Source organism: Delphinus delphis, chromosome 16 (assembly GCF_949987515.2).
Source record: "Delphinus delphis chromosome 16, mDelDel1.2, whole genome shotgun sequence".
NCBI lineage: Eukaryota > Metazoa > Chordata > Mammalia > Artiodactyla > Delphinidae > Delphinus > Delphinus delphis.
In genome coordinates, this window is record NC_082698.1 from 9,102,728 (window position 1) to 9,115,912 (window position 13,185).

At 42.7% G+C, this 13,185-nt stretch overlaps 1 protein-coding gene and 1 long non-coding RNA gene across 4 annotated transcripts in view; both read left to right on the forward strand.

The window, feature by feature from the left end:
- Window positions 1-5,263, forward strand: part of C16H10orf120 (chromosome 16 C10orf120 homolog) — a 47,543-nt gene extending 42,280 nt beyond the window's left edge. Inside the window, exons 3-5 of one of the 3 annotated variants that reach the window (XM_060033911.1) lie at window positions 3,619-3,671; window positions 3,878-3,953; window positions 4,492-5,263. In XM_060033911.1, the coding sequence (XP_059889894.1) occupies window positions 3,619-3,671; window positions 3,878-3,953; window positions 4,492-5,247 (885 nt within the window). In that variant the 3' untranslated portion in view covers window positions 5,248-5,263. Of the gene's footprint in view, window positions 1-3,471; window positions 3,672-3,877; window positions 3,954-4,491 lie in introns of those variants that run through there. The other 2 variants (XM_060033910.1, XR_011246752.1) reach the window with 2 other exon arrangements.
- A 2,600-nt stretch (window positions 5,264-7,863) lies between these two features.
- Window positions 7,864-11,004, forward strand: LOC132439558 (uncharacterized). The gene is made up of 3 exons (XR_009522386.1): window positions 7,864-8,148; window positions 9,011-9,045; window positions 10,738-11,004. It is a non-coding gene; the product is annotated as an uncharacterized lncRNA (long non-coding RNA).
- The last annotated feature ends 2,181 nt before the right edge of the window (window positions 11,005-13,185 follow it).

Below are 13,185 nucleotides of genomic sequence, written 5' to 3' on the forward strand. Positions count from 1 at the left end.
TGTACGACTTGCACACACAAACACACACACACGCAAACACACACATGTACACATACTCCTTGATAGCCATTATAATAATAAATTGGAAAATGTACTTAAAGAAAAAGAGGTAGAAAGTGAACATTAAAGTTAATAAGATGAGGGTAGGAAGTTAAGAAAGTTCAAAAGAAAAACGTTTTTAGAGAATAATATAAGAGAACTCATAAATATATATGCAATATAATATAGTAGAGTATCATTCCTACCTAGGATAGGAAATGATTTCTTAAACAAGTCATGAAAAGCACTAACCATCAAGGAAAAGACTCATAAATTGGAGTGTAGCTAGCATAAAAGTAAGAAAGGAGAGAGGCCAGTCTAGAATAGGAGCAGATATTTGCAACATAGGTTACTGGCAAAGGGCTTATATCAAGAATATGTAAAGAAGTTGTACATATCAATAAGAAAAAAAATATTAGAAAAAATAGACGAAAGACTTGTTGAATAGACGTTTCACTAAGGGTAATCTCAACGGGCAATAGAAAAAGTGTTCAACCTCATTTGTAATCAGAAAGCGCAAATTAAAGCCACAGTGAGATATCACAAGACACCCATTAGCGTTGGCAAGAGGGAATTCTCATACTTTACTGGTGGAATGGTGAATTGTAGGGACACTTTGGAATAGAGCTGAGAATTCTCTAGGAAATCAAAGCTACACGTATCCTAGGGCTCAGCAATTCCACTCTTAGGTATGCACCTGACAGAATAAGTGCAAGGAAACATGACAAGAATGTGCCCCAAATTTTAAAAAAAAACAGCCTAAATGTAAACAACAGAAGACTGATTAATAAATGAGTCTTCTCTTTGAAGAGAAGGTGGCTTCTCTTTGTTGCAGAGCACAGGCTGTAGTTGCTCGGGCTTCAGTAGTTATGGCACGTGGGCTCAGTAGTTTTGGCTCAGGGGCTCTAGAGTGCAGGCTCAGTAGTTGTGGTGCACGGGCTTAGTTGCTCCACAGCGTGTGGGATTTTCCCAGACCAGGGCTCGAACCCATGTCCCCTGCATTGGCAGGCGGATTCTTAACCGCTGTACCACCAGGGAAATCCTATTCTGTGAAGGTGTTTTTGGACGAGATTAACATTTAAATCAGCATACTTTGAGTAAAGCAGATTGGCCATTGCTCCATAATGATGGTGGGCCTCATCCAGTCAGGCCTGAAGAGAACAAAGACTTGTGTCCCCTGAACAAGAGGAAATTCCACCAGTGGACTTGAATTTCCACATGGGCTCTCCCTGGGTCTCCAGCCTGCTGGACCACCCTGCAGATTTTGGATATTCCAGCCCACACTCATGTATGTTAATTCCTTAAAATAAATTTCTCTCTGTCTCCAGATCCCACCCCAAACCTATCATTGCCATGGTGACATCACTTCTGGGCAGAGTGGCAGGGTGCCCTTTCTCACTCTCCTTCTCCCTGATGCCTGGAGGAGCTGAGTCCTGACAGTGCCACCCTTTTCTACCTGGACCTGCTGGGACAAGGCCATAGCTTCTCCATCTCAATACCTGGAGGTAACCAGGCTGCTGGTACATGGCCAGCCCTAGAATATCCCCCATCAGCCCACAGTCCACTGCTGATGTCTCTGTGAATTTCCTTCTAGTCTTTTTTCCTCCTGCATATTTGTATATTGACAGCATCCGGATCATACTCTATATATAAAGTTTTGTATTCTGTCTTTTTAAAATATCACATTACATCATGAGCATATTATTGGAAATTTGACAAAGACTTGATTTTTTGATAGGCCCATAATATTCTATCATGTATCATTCATTGGTTGTTCCACAAATATTTGTTGAGTGCTTGCAATGTGCCAGGTGTTGTGTGGCTTGTGCAAGCAGTTGACTGTAGGACAAATGTGTGAGTCAATGAATACAGGGCAGGAGGCTCAGAGGCACTTGTTGCTATTTCCAGGTTCACAGCTGTTCCAGGTAACTGAACTTGCCCAGGTAAGAGGAGCACCAATGTATTTTGGGTGGCTGGCATCGGTACGAGCACTGGACCGAGCTCTAAATATCCCCATTTGGGGATGTTTCCTGGTAGAAGCAAAGGAAAGCTTTAGGACCAGTACTTGTCAGAGACAACTTCTTCCATAAGCTGCTTCTTTACTTTTTAAACTTATGTTTTCAATAGGTAATATGCTTACATTGTTCTAATATTCAAGACGAAATAATAATGTACACAGTGAAAAGGCTCATTCCCACCTCTTCCTCATCTGCCAGGTACCCACCTCTGGTAACCATTTTTATCATTTTTTTGGTATGTATTATTCTAGAGTTTCTTTATGCAAATACAAGTTTCCTTTCCAACACAAAAAAGTCATCTACAATTTATATACTTTTGCACCTTGCTTTTTGCACGAACAATATTTCTCAGCGATATTTCCAAATAACTAAAGATCTTTTTATTACTTCTATAGTCCTATTACTCCTATATAGTATTCCATTATATGGTCAACCATAACTCTCTAGCCAGTCACCTGTTAATGGACATTTGAGTTTCCCATTAGGTTTGTCATCTCACACAAGGCTGCACTGACAAACTTGTGTATATTTTATTTTATACATGTAATTGCTGGGTCAAAGGGTAAACACACTTGTAACTTTTGGTATATATTGCCTAATTACTTTCTACAGGATTGTGCCAATATACATTCCCAGCAGCAACACTCTTGACCCCACTTTTGGGCAGGAACCCAAGATGATTGCTTATTAGGTCAACAGGCTGAACATCTGCTCTATACTAGATCCCATGATAAACAGCCCCAGTGCAAAGAACAAGATGCTATTGGTACCTGCTTTTGAGCAGAGGGAGAGACAGACCTATTTATTGGACAAGCAAGTCAATACGTGACAAAGCACTATAGCATGATACAGGAAGTGCTGTGAGAATGTGGGCCAAGGGATAATTTATTCTGCAAGGAAATCTTCAGAGGAAGCAATAGTTAAGCTGGGCCCTGAAAGATAAGCAAGTTGTCTAGGGGGAGAGAGGTATTTGAGACAGCGGGGAGCATGTCTAGAAGCTGATTCCAAGAACCATAGATAGAGTTCATGGATGGAGCATGAGGAACTAAGATTGGAGCTAAGATTGGAGAGGCAAGCCAACACCAGGGAGAGACTTTAGCTGATGAGCCTTCATCCTGAAAGAACTGAGCAGTCTTTATGGGCACATAAGTGGCAGTGACGTGGTCAGATCATCTCCCAGCCACACTCTCTGCCCACTCTATTCCTCTAGACTCCAACACGCCAGGAGCGTGGTAGTGTGCATCCATTTCACCCCGAGGGGTCATTTGTTGCCTAAACTCAGACCTCACAACAGCTCCACGTAGGCCAGTTATGATGCAAGAAGTTTGTGAACTGTCCCTTGGGTTCCCATTAAAACTGTCTTACAAAGAAACTCCAGGCACTGACACCTCCCATCTTAGCCTACTGCCAGAGTATGATCAGAGAATGGGAGAATGGCTGTCAGAAGACTGGAAAACAGAGGGCTAGAGATTCAAGGGCCCAAGAAAGGATGACTACAGAGGGGAAGTCAAATAAGCATGGAACACCAGTCCAGGTATTCAATATAAGCGATTCCTTTCAGGATAAAGACTCCCTGTGCTGCCAGGGGGATCCATGTTCTGCTTCACCATTGGGGTGAGTATGACCTGTGCTTCTGGTCTATTCCTTCCCACCCATGTCAGAACCAGGCCAAGTGGAGGAGCCCACTCTAAGGCTGTAGAAACCCTGGTCACAGTGACCCTACCCTGACTAACGTAGAATCACCCTTTGGAGACTTCCCATTCCAAAGGGGAAACTAGGAGGACCCTTTCCGAGTTCTAATACACCTCTCTGCCTTCCAGGATATGGACCAAATTCTGCAAATCAGACCCACGCGTTGCCGTCGGAAAATACTCCCCCTTGGAAAAAGAGATCCTAGTAAGTGCTGTGAAATTTATACACAGGGAAGCCCCATGGAAGCCAGGCAGTTAGGCTAGGGGAGCCAGAGGTTCAGAAACCACCAGCAATAGAGAGGTAAGTCTCCCAAACAGCAGACTGGAGTTGGCCACTACTTGGCCGTTGTGAGCTAGTGGCCTCCACACCTGCATAGCCAAAGCAAAATACTCTCTAATTTCGAAGTCCCAAGTAGGAATATAACTGCAAGTGATAACAAGTCACGGAAGCTGCCTTTTCTCAAGCCCTTATCTTGCACTAGTTGCTTTCACGTATATCTTATGGAGACCTCACAGGGGCCTGTAAGATCAGTAAAATTCTTTCAAATTCATAGTAGGTAAGAAGGAGAGTCAGGAGTTGAACCCAGGCTCGTCTAACCCCAAAGATCTGTGCTCTTTCTCACTACCCAGGGGCTCGGGCACCCTCAGCGATGGAGGGTGAAGGTGCCACTAGGTAGTTGTTCCTGTGGGTCCCCCCTACTCCTGTCCCGTTGAGATTTTAACCATCCCTTTCCCGTTGTCAGCGTCTAGGTGGTGTTCACACCATAGCATCCAGGAGGTTTCTGACTTATAAGCAAGAAGAAGAACGGAAAATGCTCAAGGAACTACAGGTGCTGTCTTCAGACTATAAAAAGGCGGTGGAATATAGGAAGCAACTCACCCCTCCTTGTGCCACCTGTGGACCCCTAGAAAAAATATGGACGGCGAAGGTGATGGTGCCCCCAGAGGAGTTCAAAATGCCGCAGCGGGAGAGGCTGAACGTCAGCAAGCACATAGAACGAATGCAGCTCGCTCGAGCCCTGAGGAATAAGCAGCCTTTACCCTACATTGAAAGATTTAGGAGCTCTTTGCTTCTGTCTGGAGGGGGCCTGAGCCTCCCGGGAAGGGACAAAACTGGGGAAGGCAAGGATGACCGAGACGCCGATCCCTGCGACTATGCCCATCAAGAGAAGAGAGATGAGGCAGAGAGCAAAACCACGAAAAGACAGGAAATAAAAATGAACGTAATTTTCAAGTCAGAAGAACCAAAAAAATGTGTGACGTACCATCCAAATGATCTAAAACCATTCCTCCCTCCAAAAAAAGCAGAAAGATCCATTGCTGGCTTAACGAACAGAAATCTTTTGCGCCTGGCCGAATTCCCTGGAGACCTAATGCTGCTGAGTCAGGATTTTATATCACGGGGAATCCACCCCAGTGACGTGTCAAAGGCCAGCTGCCTGGAAGAAGGCAGCGCCTGGAAAGAGTACATGCACACAGCTGCTCCCCACCATTATTAAAGGTTTATTTATTCCCCATGGAAACCGAGTGCCCTGGTCCTTATTACTCCTGCAGCTCTGCCCCCGGTGGCTTCCCTCTTTCTCTTTTTTTCTTTCTTTTCTTCTCTTAGCTTTAAAAAAATTTTATTTAAAAAGTTTTAAATTTTATTTATTTATTTTTAATGTTTTTAAAATTTATTTATTTTATTTACTTATTTTTGGCTGGGTTGGGTCTTCGTTGCTGTGCACAGGCTTTCTGCATTTGCAGCGAGTGGGGGCTACTCTTCTTTGAGGTGCGCAGGCTTCTCATTGCAGTGGCTTCTCTTGTTGCTGAGCACGGGCTCTAGGCGCTTGGGCTTCTGTAGTTGTGGCACGTGGGCTCAGTAATTGTGCCTTGTGGGCTCTAGAGTGCAGGCTCAGTAGTTGTGGTGCACGGGCTTAGTTGTTCCACGGCGTGTGGAATCTTCCCGGACCAGGGCTCGAACCCATGTCCCCTGCACTGGCAGGCGGATTCTTAACCACTGCGCCACCAGGGAAGCCCCCAGATTTTTATTTTATGTTGGAGTAGAGTTGATTAACAATGTGTTAGTTTCAGGTGTACAGCAGAGTGATTCAGTTATACGTATACATGTATCTATTCTTTTTCAAATTCTTTTCCGATTTAGGTTATTACAGAGTATTGAGCAGAGTTCCCTGTGCTATACAGTAGGTCCTTGTTGGTTATCTATTTTAAATATAGCAGTGTGTACATGTCAATCTCAAACTCCTTAACTATCCATCCCCCCCACCCTTCCCCCCCGGTAACCATAAGTTCTTTCTCTCAGTCCGTGAGTCTATTTCTGTTTGGTGGCTTCCCTCCTTTTCTCCTTACAGGACCCGATCTCCAGGGCGTCCTCAAGGTAAGACCTAGCTGCTGAGGCTTCCTGGTGTCAGGCAGCTGTTGGCTGTCAGCTGCTCCCCCGACCGCAAGCAGCCCAGGCCTTCGCAGGATGCAGACTCCTCTTTTTCATCTACTCCCACGGGACCTGCATCAGTTACCTGCTTCGGTTAAGCAAGTCACCCCAAAATTTAACAGCTTACACCAACTTTCATTAATTTAGGTTATAATTCTAATTGTGGGTCAGCAATTTGGGCTGGTCTCAGCTGAGTTCCTCCTGTGTCTGCAGTCAACGGCGGGTCATTTGGGTGGTTCTCTTTCTCGGGGGAGAGCTATCAGCTGGGTCAGTGGGAGTGATGGGTTACATCTTTCCTCTTCCAGCAGCTGTAGCAGGCCAGCCCCAGGCTTGTTCACGGGGCTGCTGCAGGAGCCGAGAGAGCAAGCAAAAGTCTGCAAGGACTCTTGAAGCCAAGACCAGAACCGGCACACCACCACTTTGCCACACTCTGTTGGCCAAAGCAAGATACACAGCCAAGTCCAGATGCAAGGGTGTGTAAATGGACTTCACCTCTTGTTGGGGGGAGGTGGAAAGTCGTACTGCAAAAGCTCAGGGAGGCTGGTACAGACAGGACTGTGGCTGCAGTCAGTCTGCCCCAGAGCCCCTGGGGCTGGAGCTGGGACCAGCCTGTAGCCCAGATCGGGGGAAAGAACCCTGCTCAGGAAAGAGGCTGCCCACGCCTAAAAGCTAGAGGTCTGTTCCATGCTCCCCACTTCTTGCCTAGACATGCAGCTTCTACCTTGGAAGGCAGAGCCAGCCTGTTCCCGGCCTGATCTCTGCCGCCTTCCTCTTCTGCACAGCCACGTGACTTACACCCTCCCCATCAAGTCAAGTGCAGGCACGGGACATGCAAGGCTGTAGCAGGCACAATTCCTTTGGATGTGTCAGGAGGATAATCCAAGGTCCCTGCGGTCAGTTATTGCTACTCCCATGAAGGCCCTGCCTCGGCCCCAAGGTGGCAGATCTGGGAGATATTTCAGTGTTTGAGAAGATGACACATTCGTTTCTTGTCTGCATCTGAAACCCAGAAGGATCCCCCGGTTAATCACACGCTGTCCTCGGCAACTCTGCGCACAGTTGGAAAGACACTGAGCTTGCCCACAGGTACAGCTTCCGGGGACAAGGCCAGCATTCTTTCTAGATCGTTCCTCTCCGTGGATTTTTCGCAATTGGCTCTTTCAGAACCACAGCTTTCCTCCAAGCAGAGGGGGAGTCATGGGCGGGAGGCTGACCCTCTCCCATTTTCCAGGAGAACTCCATTGGCCATAGCCACAGGTTAAGAGAAAGTATTGTATCGGTAGCAGCTATTGACAAGAGAGCGATTTAGGGAGAGGTAGCATAATTCCAAAGTCATCAGTGGAAGAATCAGTATAAACCAAAGGGATGCTCGAACTTTTCAACTAGGGCAAAGTTGGAAATTAGGGAAAAGGAAAATATTATTTCCAATATTGATATAACTTCTCCAATGGCTATAAAATTGTGAATATCAAAGCAACACATGAAAACTCAAACCGGTTTGAAAACATTTTAAAGCTATTTAGCTGGATCCTAAACATTGCTCAAGATCAGCTCTGCAATGTGGTAGAAAGTTCTTTGCACGAGAAGCGAGACCAGTGCTCTTCTTAGAGATCTACCACCAACCAGCTGGGAAGTGTGGGTAAACCACAAGGCTCTCTGTGACTCAGCTTCCTCAGCAGTTAAATGAGCTCATCAACTAGAGCATCACCAAGGTCCAGTGCTGGGATTCATTTAACTAGCTGTTTGCAGTGGAGTTTGCTTTGCTCACCATCTGCTTAGTGTCACAACCTAAGAACTGTGTTACAGCACCAGGTGGTGCTGGTCTGGAGACATTTTCACTGAGTCCAGTAGTCACCTCTGAGAATAGATCAGGGAAGGTGTTAACAACCTTGTTGATAGTGTCATTTTAATTACAACAAACATTAATTACTTGGAGCCATCCAGAAATAACCCACAGTTAACCATACAGGTTTGTGTATCTGTGTGCTATCTTCTAGGAAGTATATATGAAAATAAACTTAGATTTATTTATTATTAAAGGTTTCTGAAAAATCTCTGAATGAAGTATGGATTCCTTCTAACTGCTTACCTGGAGTTATATAAACACTTTTTATCTTGATAAAAAGATAAGTGACCTAAAGAGCCCTGCAAGAGCCTTAGGCTATGGTGAAATTTAATTAAAAATTTATTTTTTATTTTTTTAATTAAAAATATTTTTATTGAAGTATAGTTGATTTACAGTGTTTCAGGTATACAGCAAAGTGATTCAGTTATATATTTACATATATGTGTATATATATGTATATATATTTATACTCTTTTTCAGATTATTTTCCATTATACGTTATTACAAGATATTGAATATAGTTCCCTGTGCTATACAGTGGGTCCTTGTTTATCTATTTTATATATAGTAGTATGTATCTGTTAAACTCAAGTTCCCAATTTATCTCTCCCCGCCGCTTCCCCTTTGGTGACCATAAGTTTATTTTCTATGTCTGGGAGTCTGTTTCTGTTTTGTAATAAGTACATTTGTATCATTTTTTATTTAGATTCCACATGTAAGTGATATCATGCGATATTTGTCTTTGTCTGACTCACTTCACTTAGTATGATAATTTCTAGGTCCATTCATGTTGCTGCAATGGTAATATTTCATTCTTCTTTTTAGCTCAGTAGTATTCCATTATATATTTGTACCACATCTTCTTTATCCATTTCTCCATCGATGGACACCTAGGTTGCTTCCATATCTTGTTTATTATAAATAGCGCTGCTATGAACATTGGGGTGCATGTATCTTTTTGAGTTAGAGTTTTCATCTTTTCCAGATATACGCCCAGGAGAGAGATTGCTGGATCACATGGTAAGTCTATTTTTACTTTTTAAAGAACTATGGTGGAACTTAGAAAGCCTTTGGGCATCAGCCCAAAGAGAGTTCTGGTAAGGAGTAATTTAATCTGAAATTTGTAACAATTCTTTATTCCTTGAGAACTCTGGGACAAGTGATAGATTAAATTTTTCCCAAAAGTCCAGTATTGGTTATTCAATATACAGAGGCAAAAAGAGATAGATGACAGATAGATAGATAGATAGATAGATAGATAGATAGATAGATAGATGATAGGTAGATATTTCAGAGGAAAAAAGAATCTGATAGTTGATTTTCACATAAGCTTAGTGTCGTCATTACTGGAAAAAGTCAGAACTTCTTTGGACTTCCTTAAACTTACAGTTTAGTATCAGTTTTATTTTGAATTACTTATGGAAACAGACCTCATTGCCTTTTCCATTCTTAGAACCAGTACAGATTTTAATCTGTTCTTGCCCGAGACCCACAGGAGCCCTGTGGTGTCAGAGAGGGCTCATTTACAAGGATGGTGTCTGAAGAAGGTGACCAAATGAGCTGGAAGATTCTGGGGTGAAACATCTGGCTAGCACTTTGGACATGGCCAGACCTTCATCTCCATTTCCTGAAGAGACACTGGGTGCTTCCTGCTATAGTTCACCCCTAGACTGTGTCTGTTGCCCCTCTTTGGGATCCCATAGCAATCTGACTTTGCTCCACCTTCCCTGTTTCCTATTTCCTCATGTATAACCCGCTGGCTGATGAGCCATTTGTGTGACCCCAGTGCCTAGGTTCAACTTAGTCATTCTGGCAGCCCTAGTGCCTAGCACACCTTCTGTACTCCATAAATCGTTACCTCACTGTAATGAGGTGACATTTACATTCCTTAAGAGCTGGTACCAGGATGTATCTTAGGGTAAATTGTCTTTCTTGGGGAAGAATAACCTTACCATCCATTTTGAGCTGAAACGGGGTACTTGAGGAGCCCCCAAACAAAACAAAAGAATGGGTAAGCCTTCTTCACAGGGAAGTGAGAGGAATTCTCAATTTCCTCTTGAAAAAGGGAGAAAGAAGGGAGAGAGAGGAGGGAGGAGCTAGTGAGATGGAGTAAGGCAGGGTGCATGGGTAGAGGGACCACATAAAACCCCCAGGTGGCGATGAAAAGGAAGACTTGGACTCCACCCTCAACAAGCTTGTAAACTGGTTAAAGAATGAGACAAATATTCAAAAATGTTAATACCATGGAGCCCCACCTATCCAAGTTTATCTTCCTCTCAGCACCATGAATCTCCAGTTTCAGGAAACAGGCCTTCAGATTCTGCCCTGAAGGAGATGCTGAGAGTTCAAGGACCACCTGGGCTATGGCGGTGGGCACACCTGGGTTCAAGTCCTTGCTCCATTATGAGGTGATCTGTGGGATCTAGGTCAAGTTCCAGACATCTTTCAGCTTCAGGTTCCTCACCTGTAAATGGGAGCAATAATGTGTCTCCCTCACAGGGATGTTGGAGGATTAAATGAGGAAATGTGTGGGAAACACTAAGAACAGTTAATTCAGCATGAGGCTTGGTAACTACTTCATATCAGCTGAGAGTTTATAATATCTGAATCTCTATTATTATTATTGAGTTCAATCTGGTTGAAGCCCCCCATATAAAAATTCAATAAAATGTATATGCTTTTCTCCTGTTAATCTGTCAGTTTAATTTTTAGACCCAACCAGGGATCCTAAGAAAGTCGAAGAAAATTTTTCTTCCCCTACAATATGCATGTCTGCTACTTCAGTTCAGTGTTTCATCAAAGTCTCCAAAAGCCAGCAAAGCTGTCAGAAAAGACAACCTGATAAAAATATCAAGGATAATCAGAGGGAAATATGCAAAATATAATGCTTGGAAACATCCATCCTAAAGGTTTACGTAAAACGATTCTTACATGAAACGATTCTTAAACTTTTTTGACTGGAAAAATCAAATCATGGAAACTGTGACACCATTAGAACAATGGCTCCCATACTGCTACCCTGAGCTACACTGTCATATTCACATTGAATAAAAGAGCCTCAATATCAGTTTGAGTAATTATTGTTCATCTTTGGTACAAACTCAGAATTCTTCATATGAAAAAACCCAGGAAGTTCAAAAGACTTGCTTTTTAGTGCAAAAACCCAAACTCCTAGATAGATTAAATCATGCCCTGATTGCATCTCTCTTTTTCTTTTGTATTCTGTGGTAATTGCCTCCTGAGAGATTAAGCAAAAGATTTAAAATCCACAAAAGTACCCTAATGCACCAGTGAATGTTCGAGACATTCCAATTAGGTTCATTACTTACCATTTGGTAAGCGCTCTTACTGGTGAATAGTATAGCTTTTAGCTTCTAAGCCATACATTACCCTGACATCCTTTCCATCTCAGCTTTTGACAGTTCAACTCGTCACACATATCAGGTGTTACTTTAGCAATTTTTGAAATAGAGGGTATAAGATATTCTTTCCTGTTTAGGGGAGAAAATTTTCCATTTAAACCTGAAACACTATTGCTTTTAAAGAGACATATGGCATTCTTGGTTTCAAAATCATGGTGGTATTCAAGGGCTTGAAATATGAGGGGGGGGAAATGTTAGTTAATTTTATTTTCATCCTAGTGAGTACCAGGTTTATAAGCATCAAATGGTAAATATTATAACAATAGAAACTATTCCTCTAGTAGCTGAAGGAGGAAAGGACTCATACACCTGTTTTTCACTTGCCCCTACATCCCAGCTGTCTGTGTACGTAGTGTGGGAGAGGAAAAATTTCCCCCTTTACCCTTTCTAGATTCTGTGCCTGCTCTAAGAATTAAACTGACATAAGACAGATTAACCACTGGGGGGAAAAACAAATTTAATTATCGCTGTATTTAAGGAACCCCATAAAGATATGGGACTCAAAATATGGCCAGCTGATTGGGACTTATAAGCCATCCTGAGCTAAGGAAAAGGATAGGAATTGTAGGTGAAGAGAAGGCAATCCAAGGACAGGTGGGAAGAGAAAATGGGAAACAAAAGTTCTTACCCTTCCAGGCAGGTAAATCTCAGGTGAAAAAAAAGTGATCTCTGGGAGTAGCTCTCCTCCCTTACAAATACTCTTTCTAGTGGAAATTTCCTTTATGAATGTAGAGTTCCCTTACAGAAGGGTACCTTCTCTGCATCTACAGTTTCTCAGAAATAACCAGCTCAAAATAATCCTTATGCCAAAGGGGCATATTTGGGGTGGCCTGTTCTGCTACCCTTCATAGATTTTGTTTTTTTAAATTATCCTTGTGTACTTGGAATAAATCCTGTATTTTCATTATTATTTTTTACATTGCTAAATTCGATTTCTTAACATTCTATCCTATTTTATCTTTTTTTTGCCATACACGGGCCTCTCACTGTTGTGGCCTCTCCCGTTGCGGAGCACAGGCTCCGGACGCACAGGCTCAGCGGCCATGGCTCACGGGCCCAGCCGCTCCGCGGCACGTGGGATCCTCCCGGACCGGGGCACGAACCTGTGTCCCCCGCATTGGCAGGCGGACTCTCAACCACTGCGCCACCAGGGAAGCCCCATCATCATTATATTCTAAACATTTAATAATTTCTATTACCATTTTACCTCCCTCTCAAGAATTATTTTATTTTGGAGTTCATTTTCAAAGTTTACAGATAATTTAATACTTTTATTTTACTATTTAATTGCCTTGAAGTTATAAACATGGTGTATATGACATCTTTAATTACTGGATTTAAAAATTAATCTATGACACGATTAATTTTTGTGAATGTTCAACACGTCCTTGAAAAGACAGTTCATGAGTTCTAGGGTACGAGTCCTATATTCATCTTTTAGATCTAAATTTTAAATATTCACACTTTGTGGTAAAATCACCCACCACATTCATTTCTCCTTCCACCACGATCAGTTTTTGCTTTGCAGTTATGTTAAGTGTGCCATTTGTGATTGTTGTATCTTCTTAGTGGACTTTCTTCCACTATTTTTTAGTAACTATTTTAATTTTTATCCTTATTATTGATTTATGCATTAAATATCTCATTCCTGAAACATGCCATCTTGGCATACTGATGATTTGAACTGAAGGCACTTGAGAAACAGCAGATGCAGGAAGGGCTCTGATGGACGCATTTC